Source organism: Tenrec ecaudatus, chromosome 3 (assembly GCF_050624435.1).
Source record: "Tenrec ecaudatus isolate mTenEca1 chromosome 3, mTenEca1.hap1, whole genome shotgun sequence".
Lineage (NCBI taxonomy): Eukaryota > Metazoa > Chordata > Mammalia > Afrosoricida > Tenrecidae > Tenrec > Tenrec ecaudatus.
The window spans coordinates 63,947,458-63,962,495 of record NC_134532.1 but is presented as its reverse complement, the minus strand read 5'-3'; the positions used below and the strand labels follow the sequence as shown (position 1 = coordinate 63,962,495).

At 40.7% G+C, this 15,038-nt stretch overlaps 1 protein-coding gene across 2 annotated transcripts in view; it reads right to left on the bottom strand.

Annotated features, from left to right (window-relative positions):
* LRBA (LPS responsive beige-like anchor protein) overlaps window positions 1-15,038 on the bottom strand; it is a 706,055-nt gene that overhangs the window by 517,740 nt on the left and 173,277 nt on the right. For both annotated transcript variants that reach the window (XM_075543710.1, XM_075543711.1), the window contains exons 28-30: window positions 14,656-14,763; window positions 13,629-13,788; window positions 8,136-8,583 (exon numbers count right to left, since the gene is read on the bottom strand). In XM_075543710.1, coding sequence (XP_075399825.1) covers window positions 8,136-8,583; window positions 13,629-13,788; window positions 14,656-14,763 — 716 coding nt within the window. The remainder of the gene's footprint in view (window positions 1-8,135; window positions 8,584-13,628; window positions 13,789-14,655; window positions 14,764-15,038) is intronic.

The following is a 15,038-nucleotide window of genomic DNA, read 5'->3' as shown; positions in this document are numbered from 1 at the left end:
GGTTTTTGATATATGGCATAAATTTTCACAAAACCATAACCAGTGATGTAAGCTCATTTTCCAAACATAAATTCAGAATCTTATTTCATTTAATATTTATAACCACTGAATTAAGTACTATTGGTTGTCATCTCTTTTCATATGTGAGGGAAAAGGAGATGAAGTAAAAACTGTTGATTTTTATTTCTTTACCACTAGGGTTATTTTTGTATTTGTTTTGTTTTGAAATTTTATTTATTAACAAATAGCAACAGTCCTCGAAATGACTGAGGCTCGGAAGTTCTATTTCAGTATTCTATCACTTTCAAGCAGCTTCGTCATAAGCCTTCACATAAATGCTATTTTATTTAATGTGCCAACAGCTCACTAAAGGAGGAAAAAAACAGACTTAAGTCTAGCATTTGGTCCCTAAGGATCTAGCTGAAAAATCTGGCCAGCCCTTGAACTTTATCAAGATAAATCCCTGGCATGTACTAATCGCCAGAGAGGATCTTCAAATCAGATAAAAGCAAGAATTTGGGCATGGGAATGAGCACAAACACCTTGCTGTTTACAGAGGCCACAACCTGGCAGCCTCTCAGCAAGGTCTCACTCACAGAGCTGTTACTCTAAACGTGCCAGCCGTAGCTTGGAATTGGGTAATTCTAAAGAGATGAGGAGAGTTGTGACTTCTGACACAGCATTCCTGAGATAAACACATGATCTGAGGGATGCTTTGAAATTCCCAGAGATATCCCACTCTTCAATGGCTGCATGAAAATAGTCTTTCAAAAAGTGGCTCTCCCTTAAAAAAAAAGGAAGTGGGAAGGAGGGAACTGAGAAAATTATAGATCCCTTTGCTTGCCATCAAACAAAATGTTGAATGTATACCAGACAAGGAAGTTCCACAGAACACAAAGCAAATGCCAGCACCCAAACTTGCCTTTAGCATTCCATTTCTATCAGCCTCTTAAATGTATAAGTTACTCACCAAAAGCACTAAGGCATACATTAAATTTCTACACTATTTAAAAGGAAATACTGAAAAAAATCCCTTTTGTTCATGTTTTAGGAAAAAGTATCAACTATATTAATAAAATATATTAAATTCGGGCTCACTGAAATTTTCTTTTTGACTTAATACACAATATAAATAGAAAGCATAAAAATTAAGCATTTGATAAATAAAATACAACTAACCACTCATAAGGCTTCCCAAACTCATAAGTAAATCTGTGTTCATTAGCTGAGTTCTGTTTTGGTGTTTTTATTAATCATTTTATTGGGGCTCATACAACTCTTATCACAATCCATGCATACATCCATTGTCAAGCACATTTGTACATTCATTGCCGTCGTCATTTTCAAAATTTTTTATCTCCGCTTAAACTCTTATCAGCTCTTCATTTTCCAACCTCCCCACTGCCCCCTCCCTCATGAACTCTTGATAATTTATAAATTATTATTTTGTCATATCTTACACTGTCTGACGTCTCCCTTCACCCACTTTTCTATTGTCTGTCCCCCAAGGTGGGGTGTTATATGTAGATCCTTGTGATCAGTTCCCCTTTTCCACCCCACCCTCCCTCCACCTTCCCATTATCGCCACTCTCACCACTGGTCCTGAAGGGATCATCTGCCCTGGATTCCGTGTTTCCAGTTCCTATCTGTACCAGTGTACATCCTCTGGTCTAGCCAGATTTGTAAGGTAGAATTGGGATCATGATAGTGGGCAGGGGGTGGGGGTGGGAAGCATTTAAGAATCAGAGGAAAGGTATACGTTTCATTATTGCTACACTACACACTGTCTCTTCCCCACGAGCCTTCTGTAACGGGGTGTTCCGTTACCTACAGATGGGCTTTGGGTCTCTACTCTGCACTCCCCCTCATTTAAAATGATATGACTGTTCTTTGATGCCTGATACCTGATCCTATTGACACCTCGTGATCGCACAGGCTGGTGTGCTTCTTCCATGTGGGCTTTCTTGCTTCTGAGCTAGATGGCCGCTTGCTGACCTTCAAGCCTTTAAGACCCCAGACTCTATCTTTTGATAGCCAGCCTTATCAGCTTTCTTCACCACATTTGCTTATGCACCCATTTGTCTTCAGCAATCATATCGGGAAGGTGAGCACACAATGATATGATTTTTTGTTCTTTGATACCTGGTCCCTTCTGCACCTCGTGGTCACACAGGCTGGTGTGCTTCTTCCAAACGGGTTTTCTTGCTTCTGAGCTAGATGGCTGATTGTTTACCTGCAGGCCTTTAAGACCCCAGACGCTTTATCTTTTGATAGCGGGAACCATCACATTAGCTGAGTTCTCAATGGTGGATCACCACCCTTTCTGCCAGGGTCCCTGTGGGCAGATTCAAACCTGAAACTTTTCTTGCAGCCACCCAGATGCTCTGTTCACAACACAGTATTGTTACGCACAATTTGATAAATACCTTTTGAGATATGAGCGAGCATATCTTTCTTCCCTTAAGAAAGAAGATCATGAATTCCAAACTATTGTGTTCAATGCTTTCTTCACAGAATGACCTGTTTCCATTATCATTTTAATAGGTGGCTAGATAGGGGTAAAGGGTCTCCCATGAATGCCTACACTAATGAAAATTAGCTGTTCATGCCACAATAAAAGGGACAACAGAAAAGGGGGTGAAGGAAGACATCAGACAGTGTAAGATATGACAAAATAATAATTTATAAATTACCAAGGGATCATGAGGTAGGGGCAAGGAGAAGGGAGTGGGAAAATGATGATGCCAGAGGCTTAAGTGGAGAGCAAATGTTTTGAGAATGAGGAGGGCAATGAATGTACAAACATGCTTTACAAAACTGATGTATGTGTGGATTGTGATGAGTTTTATGAGACCCGAAAAAAGTGATTTAAAAAAATAAAAAAGGGAGTTGGAAAGAAATCAGGTGCACTAGACATCTGTGAGAACATCCAGATCTGAGTAGGTTGACCCAAGTCACCTAGGCCCAGGTGAGAGGTCCACCTGGGTGCACAGACTAGGCACCCGTGACGTGACATGACATCACCCAGGTGTGCCTAACCTCAGTCAATAAGATCAGCCAATACCCTCAACCACAGCTCCCGAGCCAGTGGAGACAGCAGCGGCTAAAAGCAGGCCAGAGCAAGGCTGAGCTTTTCCCTCTTGTTCAGTGTGCTCTGCAGCAGAGGGTGGGAGTCTAGCCCATGTGAGGGCACATTAAGTGCCTGTGGGCCCTTCTTGGGCCCTGCATTCTCTTCGCTCTTGGGATTTCCTGCTCCTGCTTCCACAGGCAGGTTCCATGTTCCTGTCCTGGAGCTTCCCTGAAATGACCATTTTCAATCGCGAACTTTCCCATGGCCCCACCACGTGACCTTGCACACTTTTTAGGGAAAGTGTGTACTTTCTGTGTCTCTCTTACCTTTAACTTCCCTTTCCCTCAAAAAAGTTACTTGGATTTACAGAAGTGCTTCTGCCACATGAATGTTTTCAGCGTTGAGAAGCAAGAGCGAAGGAAAACCACCGTAGATACCTAACGATTTCACATAAAATCATACGCTCTTTTCCCCTTATTATCCAGAAAGTATTTACTTACAGACAGTAACGCACGTACAAAAGTCTTCAGAGGTTGGCAACGATAACTAAACCACTTGTTCATTACCGCCTATCAAATGCTGGCCAGCAAACCTTAGACGCACTGCTGACTCGCACAGTGCTCACTACTTAACTGAATGTATCTACGCCTCAGTCTCTCCTTCACTACCGTCGGCCTGGGGTTAGGCAGAGGGCTGAGGTCTGCGTGATCGGCAGCTGGAAACCACCAGCAGCACCGCGGGAGAAAGCCTGGGCTTTGTAGCCTGGGAACAGTCATGGGAACCCCCAGGGGTTGCCATGAGCCAGGACCAACTCTACGGCAGTGAGAAAGTAGGCATTTAGGTGAGAACTTCACGGAATAACAGTTGGACAATGAAATTCTTCAAGGGCGGCAAAAACGGTTTATACTTGCATGGCTCTTCCGGTAAAGTTCTGGCAGAAATACCAACTTTATATCATTAAAATTTTAATCAATACCACTGATCTGTGCTCCAGTAAGATACCAAAACACTCTCAGTACATATGATCATCTTTTACATCTCTGCGAATTTAACAGAATCTCGTGATTACTTTAATATGCATTACTTTACAGGGTTGCGATGAGTCAGAATCAACTCAATGGCAGGGAATTTTGTTCTCATTATTAATAATATAAACCATCTTTACTTAGCATGTTGATGGTATACTTTCTTTTACGATCGATTGTTCTTACTGTCAAATTTCCTCGCACATTAAGCATTCCATTCAATTCATAGCAGTAAATGTATAGATTAGATTTTGAATCACTTCTCAGCCTTTTGGCTAAGATCACGTGTAGATTAGAGTTCGATCCTTTTTACCTGTAATATGCACTCCCAGTGTGTAAAGTCTACACAGACATACATGGGGCAGTCACCTGCCACCAGCTGCCTGAAGAGCCACCAAATCACACATGCACACTAACAGAAAGAAGCCATGAGTAAATATCTCAATCTATGTGTATGTTAGTCTGGGTTGGCTACAGAAAAAGTTCATAGACACTCATATGCTCATAAGAAAGAGCTTTACATCAAAGAACACTTTAATATTGATATAACATCCCAGCCCAGTCCAGATCAAGGCCATAAGTTCGATATTAGCCCATATGTCCAATACCAATCTACAAAGTGCTCTTCAGATTCACACAACACAAGCAGCAGGAAGATCACAAGCCAGTGGGTGGAAAGTCTGTGGATACCATGGCAGTAGAAGCATCTTTGTGCTGGTGTGGGTCTCCATGTGGCTCCTCCAGGTCCAAGGCTCTGGCTCCATCAATGTGCCTTCAAGTGGCTTGTTGCTAGTAATGTCTCACAAGGAGTGAGTGTGTGCCCCGCCTCCAACGAGCTATTTATCTCCATAGCATCTCCAAATGAGGTCATCAAGCTGCAGCCTGACTGACATGCTGAACTCCATCCCTTCACTTCCAAGTCTCAAATTTATAACAGATTATATAACTACCACAATACAATCGCTAATTTGACCTCTAGAGTGATTTCTTCATATTGACAATAATAGATTAATTACAAGTAATATCACTATTATAATTAAGTGATGGAGAAATTTTGGCTTACAGAGAGGGATTGTTTTTTCAAATTCATAAATAAGTGATACAACCAGGGCTAAAAGCCAGCTTAGGCTGATTTCTAGAGCCAATATTCTAATGCCTACATTATGCTGTCATGTTGTAAGATTTATAATTAACGTTCACAAAATGTGATGTGCATATGGTACTAATGATCTTGTTCTATAATCTCTACACAGTTAGACATCCTATTATATAGATTATATAGTCTATTTTAAATAGACATTTGAATTTAGTGATAAATATATCTGTAATTTTATATATTCCACAAATATGTCATTTCCCTTAAATAAATTGAACTTCTACCAGTCTCATACCTCCAAGACTGTGGTAGCTACATAAGTTCAAGACAACTTGAAACTATATAACAGTGCAGGGGTGGTAGTCAACCTGTCAATCAGGTCACAGCCTGATGCTGCCTCCTTGTGGGCATGATGTTCTCAACGAGGGGGTCCTGGGAAACCCCCCTTGTCTCTCTGCCTTCACCTTCCTGCTAGCGAGCCATTATGGGACCTGCCAGAGTCCTGTGATGTTTTCATCACTTTTGGATCCACAAGACTTTGCACCCACCAGCCTGTGATATTTCTGCATTCTGCACAATTGCATGTGGCATGAGTCTAAAGAGGGACTTATGGACTAGTATCAGACTGGGCTGGGATATTTTCCTGATATACAATTACTTCTTGATATAAAAGCTCTCTTACATATATAAACGGTCACTGGATTTGTTTCTCTAGTCAACCCGGCCTAACACAAAAATAGTGTTCAACACTGAAGTAGATCAAAGAAGTCAAAAGGGCAGATGATTCCAAAAAGAACTGTTAGGTGCGTAGCTAGATTCAGGGAGAAGGGGGATGGTCCCTCCTCCCATGCATGCACAGGCCCCGTAGAGAAGGTTGGTAGGAAATCAGGCGACTTTTACATGCCCATGTAGACACCCAAACTGCTATGTGGGAGATACACCTTGGGAGGTCCAGACTAGGCCTAGGCCCATGACATCACCCAGGTGGCCTTAACACACCAATAGGATCAACTAGTGCCATTACCCATGCCTCCCCAGCCAAAGGCTTCAAAGACCCTGGCTGTGGGAAGGCAGCCGCTCTTTTACCCTGTTCCTCAACGGAATCAGGTCACACTGCTGCCTGGGCATGCCCCCTTGGGGCTCACTCTGGGCCTGCTTGTGACACACAGCCTCTGGGCTAAGCCTTTGCCTTAGCCTCCGCCCAATCTGAGCATGTGGGTGAGCTGTTCCACGAGGTTGCTCGTGTCCAGTTGTTAAGCCCAGCGTGGCTTGGCACGCTTCCCTGAAATAGTGTGTACCCCTTTGAAACTGTTAAACCTGAGCCTTATTCTGTCCTTCATAAAAACCCACTTGGGTAACAAAATGGGCTTCGGTGTGAATTCCTTCATCGTGCAAAGCCAAGGACTGAGATTTTACCCACTCGAGAAACCTTACAGACCCTCCCTCTACCTAAGGTTAACTATTTCCCATGTTCTTTCAGAGAATCTTCTTGCTGTTAGCTGCCACCACGATGGTTCTGACAGGCAGCAATCCTATGCACAACAATTATCATGTTTGATCTCAATTATCATGTTTGATCAATGGGTGATCTCATTGTTGCAGTCAATGTGTCATCTGTCTCCCTTTTTCACTGATAATCTACCAAATGTGATGTCCATCTCGAGGGATTGGTGCCCCTGGACAACATCCAAAGTACATAACATCAAGGACACGGAGTTTTCTCTCCTAAAATACATTTTGGTAGCACTTCATCCAAGACACATCAAGAAGTCACCGGTCTTGCAAAATGTTATCAGGCAATCTCCAACTTTGCTTCTATTACCCCAAGGCCATGTTTTTCAACTACTGCCATTTCCTCTTTGGTCTCAACTTTCCCATTCTAATTGCCAATAACCATCAATGCGTCTTTACTGTATGTTTGATCAATCTCAGAAAACGTTGGTAGAATTCTTCAGTTTCTTTATCATTAGCTTTAGTGGTTGCTACACAGCATTAACTGGACTTCTTCAGAGATGAATAGATGTTATCTTATCATAAACAGTAGTGTACTTCAAGACAGACTTTGAAATATTCTTTTTGAAGATGAATGGGACACCATTTCTCTTAGAGTTATAATTCCCAGCATAGTAAATCATAGGACTATCTGTCTGAAAATGACCAATATCAATCCATCTCAGTCCGTTCAAGCCTGGGAAGCTGCACTGAAACCTGTTCCCTGCAGTGGCCCTGACAGTATCTGAAATACCAGTGGCATAACCTACAAAATCACCTGGATATACATGCCATCACAGTAGAGCCAACAGTGAGAAATGTGGTGTCAGCTTTCCCACGCTTTTGGGCCACTGAGCATCTTCAATTCCTGAATCTGTTAGAATCCACCATTAAAAATCACAGCAACCCAATTCACTGCCATCGAGTCGAATGGAGTTGGTTCCGATTCATGGTCTCCCTATAGAACAGGGTCGAACTGTCCCTCTCGTAAAGCGTCGAAAGCCCATTCTTTCTCCCCCGGAGTGGCTGGTGGTTTCTAACTGCTAAACTTGCAGCCAAAAATGTAACCACCATGCTTCTAAGGTTCCTTTTCAAATGCACAGATCTCAATTTTTTCCCCCACAAAGGTTGGTATAGTACTGGTATCAAGGGGGTCAAGGATAACCATAGGAAAGTACAGAATATTTCAAAGTTTCAATAACAACAAAAAAGCATTGTAGCTAATTGTGCAAACTTAATATATTTTTAAATCACCTATTAATAAATAAAACTTTGAAATGGAAAATAATCCATATTTAAAAAATCCTTGTAATTTTTATCAACTAGAACAAAACATCTCTTTTGGGTGCTGAAGTTACCACATTTAGCTGAGTTAAACTGAATTCCAGTTTAACTTTAAATCTTCATAATTCTGAAATATAATTATCTCAAAACCAAACACTGCTCACAGTACCTGTCAAAAGATCTGAACTGCACAGGCTGCTCAACGGAAAGGTCACCCAGGGCTCCAAGGCAGGCTGGCGGCAGAAGGGTAGGATCCACGGTGACTCCATCGGCTGGGATGTTAACCAAGCTCCGGAGAATGTCCTTCACATTGACATTTTTTGAAACTGGAACTGATGGTGCCGCCTTGTTCTCCAATTCATTTCCTCCATCATTTTTGGTTTCCTGAGATTTATTGACTTCTAATGAAAGAGTGCAAAGCACCTCACTAACTGCATCAGGCCCAGCACTGACATTTGGAGGTGCTGCCTGAGGGGCTACATCCACACTGCTTCCTGCTCCAGTGGCTGTTTCTTCCCCAATGCCCGAATCTCTCCTTCGTACAGACGATATGCTTTCTGATTCTTCCCCTTGGGCCAGAGGTACAGAGCTGACAGCTGCTGGGGTATTTTCGACATCTTAGACAGAAAGAGAAGGGGGGGGGGGATTAAAGTATTTAGAATAAATTTTTGAAGGTACGATTGGTTCTAGCTGCTGCTTTATTCTATTATTTCAAATTATAGAATATATAAGATATCCTAAAAGGCAAAAGCCAAACAGATAATCTATAAAATGTGCTACAACTATGCCTATCGTTAAAACTGAGAGTAAAACTAAATAAGTACAACCACTACCATATAAAGCCCCACATAAAATCTATTATCTAAAATCAACCACTTCTCGGCTGTATTTATTAGAAATAAAATAATTCTGAAAATACAGGTCTTTCGAAACCAGAGGCTTGCAATCGGAGACACTTCTGGGTAAGAAAGATCAATGTCCTATAAAGGGCAAGGGCTCCACTGCTCTCAATGCAAACAGTCATTCATGTAGTTCCAAAGTATATCATTGTTCCTAACAACATCTATAAATCTTTTGTCCTAACTGAATTCCTCTTCATCTCTCACATAGACCATGATACTAGCCTAGTCTATCCTTTCATATCATAGTAAGTCATTTCTAGACATGAAACATTTAGATGGAGTCTTCACTAGTTATTCTTTTTCTAATCCAACACACATGCAACAAGATGTTGACAGGATAAGCCAGTACTCTAAGGAATGGTATTGCCTTCTAAATCAAGAAAACCTAACATTCTGTGAAAGAAGTCCTAATAGGAATCATACTTTTATGATAAATGTGTATTATAGTTGAGGATAAAATTAATTATAGACAAATATGGATTTTTTTCTTTAATCATTTTATTGGGGGCTCTTACAGCTTTTATAACATTCCATATATCAATCATCAATTGTATCAAGCATATTTGTACATATGTTGCCATGATCATTTCCAAAACATTTTCTAATTGAGAAATTTCCAAAACATTTTCTAATTGAGAAATTGGTATAAGCTCATTTTCCCCATTCCTCCCCTATACCCCCACCTTTGTGAATCCTTGATTAATTATGTATTGTTATTATTTTGTATCTTACATTCACCCACATTTCTGTTATTTGTCCCCTGAGGGGTGGGGGACTATATATCCAAACATGGATTTTATAACTTTGATTGATAATAAAACTCTAGAGAAAACCATCCAAGCTACAAGTAGCCAAATACGGCTGCTAATTACCGGTCTTGATAAAGTTCCAAATCCTGAGGATAAAGGTAAAGGATCTTCAATAATATGAATATATGGTGTTACTTTCAGGACTAAGGTGTGCCTGACCCAAACCACGACATTTTCTATTGCATCATATGCATGTGAAAGTTGAATATTGTATAAAGAAGACCAAAGCAGAATCGATGAATTTGAACTATGGTGCTGGAGCAGAATACTGAAAGGACCATGGGCAGCTAAAAGGACAGAGCATTCTGTTTGAGAAAAAGTATTGCACAGGACCGTGCAGGTTTCCATTCTGCTGTGCACAGGGTGCCTATGGGCCGGAGCCGCCTGGACGGCACCTGCCAACAACAATATATACAAATCCTGCTGTCTAGACCTTCAAAATATATCTGGAATTTGCTTTTCACTACCTCAAATATGACCATGGGTGTAGTCTACCTTGTCCCCCAGGGTCACTATGAGTCACATAGTTTATTTGGTCTATTTTGTATTCTGGGTTTGGGAAGCAACAGAGGTCAGACATGATTTTCTTTTTAACAAATACACCATCCTCTAACCCTACCCTGTCCAGGAGAGTCACAATGAGTCTGAAATTACTCGATGCCTATGAGTTAAGTTTAGTTTTTCATAGTATAGACTTGGGTACTTTAAAGAGCCTACTGAGCCATGCCTCCCAATACGCATCCTCCTGCAAAATTCTCCAATAAGGGCGGAACCTGCACATGCTCTCAAAGCCTCCGAATCATCCCCGTTTCCCTTAGATTAAAACCTATCCCCATTTCTCCTACTAATTCCTGTATTTTTATCCTATTCATTTTTGTGACTTAGCACTTAATAACCTTCGAAAATATGATTCAATTTTTAAAATATATTCATTGGCCATGCCTTCTCCTCCAAAGTAATCAATATATTTTAAAAATCTGTATAGTAGAAAAAGTCAAAAATATGTTTTCACAATAAAAGGAACATTAATGGCTACAGAGGGTGAGATGGGCTAGAAAACAGACAAGTGATAACTTCTCTGAAGGGGAAAGAATACACGATAAGATGTAGAACAGGAAAAAACGACTGAGGCAGAGGGGGGCACTGGGAGGTTTCCAAAAGTTAAAGGCAACAAAAGCAAATGCTGTTAAGCACATGGAATGCAGTGACTTCTTAATAATATGGCTCTCCTTCCCCTAGCCTTTATGAATTCCACCAAATGGCCTCTAGTTTTCCTGATGGGCTGGGAAAAAGGTGAGGAAACACACTAATTAGCTTATATGGTTCATCTGTGAGTGACTGTTACAAGGGCCCACTATAATCACCATCCTGCTGAGTATAAACTAAGCCATATCAGAAAGAAGAAAGGGACTCTCACGACCAGTGAGAGAGAAGAGCTAGGCTTAGAATGCATCCTTTTGACTCTGAGACCCCTGCACACTGAGCCTCCTTGAGCCAGGAGACAGCTTTGACACCAGAGGAGAAGAAGAGGAGCACAATCAGGAGCCAGAGTATCACAGAGTGGTGGGCTTCCCCACCTAGATCAAGTAAAGCTGGGAGGTGGGGTGCTGTGTCTCTGAGCACTTACTTAGAGGATCTAGAGTGGAGTGCCTTTGGATTGACACTTATGCTAAACCAGCATGTGCTTTGGAGGTTTATTAACAGCCCTAAAAGAACTTTGCAGTATTGCTCAAGCAGGAAAGAGACCAGGCCAGGAAGCTGAGATCCAGAGAGGAAACTACCTACACAGATGGCAGAGGAGAAACAGTGCTGGCTGTACAAGCGTATCCTGAGCATTTCTCACCTGACTTGTAACCTTTAGCCTCCCATATAAACCCTAGAATCATGAGCACCGTCTGTGAGTTGTGTGTTGCCAATGCAATGAATTATCGAAACCAGCTGAGACTCAGAGTGACTTGTGAGGGATGGATGGAAATCACTCTTGTAGAAATCAGCCTGGGGCAGTGCTACTAATGAGTTTGATTTTCCTTCCCCCTGTGAAGCCATGTAGGAACCCTGGTGGCATAGTTATAATGTTGGCCTGCAAAACCACCAGCCACTCTGGGAGAAAGATGAGGCTCTCTACTCTCATAAAGAGTTACCGTCTCAGAAACCCACACTGTCCCTCCCATAAGGTTGCTGTCAATCAGAATTGACTCAATGGCAGTGAGTTTGGGTTTGTTCTGTTGGTTGGTGGATTGGTTTGTATAGCCAAGTAAGGTCAGACATGGCCCCTAAACAATTTTCTTTTTTATAATACACTATCTTACAATAGTGACAGAGTAGTTACACATTGAGCTGCTGACAGCAAGACCAGCAGTTTGAAACCACCAGCCACTAGAAAGGAAAGAGACGAGGCTTTCTGCTCCTGTAAAAAGTTAAGTCTTGGAAACCTGTAAGGGTAGTTCTAACAGGGTCATTCTGAGTTGGAATTGACCTGATGGCAGTGAGTTTGGCTTCTTGGTTTCAATCTCACATTATTGGTGGTAGATGCTTGGATAGACATGCAGGTGGAACAAGGGTAGGAATAAGAATGGGAGTACACCCATGAATACCTATAGATTTGACAGGCGGTATCTGTATATGTGGATTCATTTTTGCAGCAAATAAATGTGGTGGAGTATACAAGGAACAAAATTATGAAAACTTCTTACACATAACCAAAGATTAAAGTTTAAGTGAATGGGTCCCTGGGCCTGGAGTATCAGGACCAGTATCTTGGGGACACCAAGTTCAATTGGCATAATGTGGTTAGCAAAGTCAATTATATATCCCAATCTGGTGAGTTCCAAGTAAAGTCTTAAAATCCATCTAAGATGCAACTATTGGTCTCTCCACATCCTGACCTAAAAGCCCCACCAAAAAGAGAAAAATACATGGACACCAGTAGTCCAGTGAGCTAATGGACCATGCAAACATCCGTCTCCACAACCCTAAGGCCAGAAGAACTAGATGGTGACTGGCTGCCACTACTAACTGTCTGAAAACTGCCCTGAATAAAGTAGGTAAAAAAAAGAAAATGTGGAGCAAAACTGAAAGTCATCAAAGAGACCAAGCTTACTGATCAGATGGAGAATGGTGTGACCCCCAAAGACTACGGCTTTTAGTCGCCCCTCAAGTCTGGAAATAAATTCACCTCCGTGATAGAATTATCAACCATTTAAAGTCAAAAGGGCAGCATTTCCCCAAGAACCAAAGCCAGAGGATTCTAAAAGGAGGAGATTCAGGGAGAAAGTGAGATAAGCAATAGCTAAGTCAAATCAGAATGTGTGTGAACTTTTGAAGCAAAACTATGAAAACCTTCTGTAAACCTTCATCTAATTAACAAAACAAAGTATGAAATAATTCTATTAATTGCTACTTTCTATATTCTCCCATAAGAATATAAGTTTTATGAGAACAAAGATATGTGTTTTATTCATACAGACATGCAAGCATCTATTAGGTACTGAAAAAAAATTTTGTTGAACAAATAAATCTCTCCCTTTAGCAGACTTGTATTAACTAAAATAATTACTTTAATAAGTCACTTCAAAAAAGAATACTTCTATAACTGTGAGCTACTTCTAAAATTCCAATTGTTAATTATTTATAAACAAGTCTACCTCTCCTAAGAGAAAATGAGTTTCTCATTCTTAGAAAATTCTTCAATAAGCAAAACATTTTAACTTTTTATGGTAAACAGTAACATTCTCTTATCTTTTAAGCAGAAGGCTTAAAGAAAAGAATTATTTCTCTACTGAAATTACTTGAATGATCATTTAAAACTATATTTAGCTTAGTCTTTGGTAGAAAGACATGTGTATGCTTTTGTTTCACATATAAATAGATTTAAATGACAAAATCACTGTGAAGTGGAGGTAACAGTTTACCTGAGCTTTGGATGTTAGGGAATAAAATACAGAAACTTACCAGGGAGGGACACATGCCCACTTTCCCGGACAGTCTCCTTAAATGACTGGCTACGCCTTTCATTTTGAGGTTCCAGAATGTCTCTGTACTTCGAGACCATCAAAACAGAGATAAAGTACACAACGGCCAAGGCCAAGAACTGGGCTTGTTTGCTATCCTCCTGAGAAAAAGGAAAAGAACTTACACAGTAGGTTTTTATTTTCTTTTGTATGACAGTATTTTAAAATAAATATGTACAAATCCACGATTCACAGGATAATTTATAAATTCCCCAGAGCAAATATTAAACAGATTTTAAATGCCTTTAAATGCGTAGTTTTATATTTGCATAGCATGAAAAATCAGAGGCTGACTAATTGAAATAATGGAGTCTAAAAAGATAGATCCTAGTGTGTTTTATAAGATTAAATCAAAATTATCACTATATGTACACAGCTGATTACTTACACTTCAAATCACAAAATAAAAAAAACTACGATACCAGTTTTGCTAAAACACCAACATCAATGAATGGAGGAGGGGGGGGGGGAAGTGCGACTATCAGATACTTAAAGAGGGTGACAGAGGCCCAGTCAAGAGTGCTTTCATCGGTATGGACAAGCACATGGCCAGGATTGAGAACAAAGTGTTTGCGAGACAGAGCAGGAGGACCTTCCTCCTAACTACAGCTCGCCTTTACGCAAACGTTTATCTGTGTGTCGATGGCCTTTCCAAAGGGGCCCTGCCATGTCAGTATTCTTCTGGTAACTTCTACAAAATAGGTTTCTGAAGTTAACCCCATTTAGATCACCCTTTCCAGTTTCCTAATGTTTAAAAATCATTGCCAAGAGAACTCCCTACCTCAAATAGACTTTGTCTCTCTCTCTCTCTCTCTCTCTCTCTCTCTCTCTCTCTGTCTCTCTCTCTCTCTCTGTCTGTCTCTCTCTCACACACACACACAACAGAGTCCTTACTCTAAATTCTTTGGAATTAGAAAGAAAAAATGTATAAGCCTAATAAAGCATATGAAAGAAATATTATAACTTACTATGTCTCTGAAGACTACCGCCCTGAGCCGATTAATATCCATGTCTTGTAGGAGTCTGTCCAGATCTCTCACTGCAGATATGCCACCAGTTACAATATCCACTGGATTCTACAGACCAAAAGTATGTAAATACACATTAAGCCATCATTTAAAAAATAAACACAGTATTCTCTTTTTAAAATCCAGTTGATTTTATTCTTCAATAGTTTTACTGGCACATAACTCACGTATTATTCAATAGTTCAGTCATATTAAAAGTTGTACGATCATCTCCACAAGCCATTTTAGAACACTTGCTTCTGTCTTGTGTTCATTGTTACCTGCTCCCCCTTTACCCCAAACACCCCTGCCAGAGTCTGCAAGGAGCCTGCACTCCCTGTCTT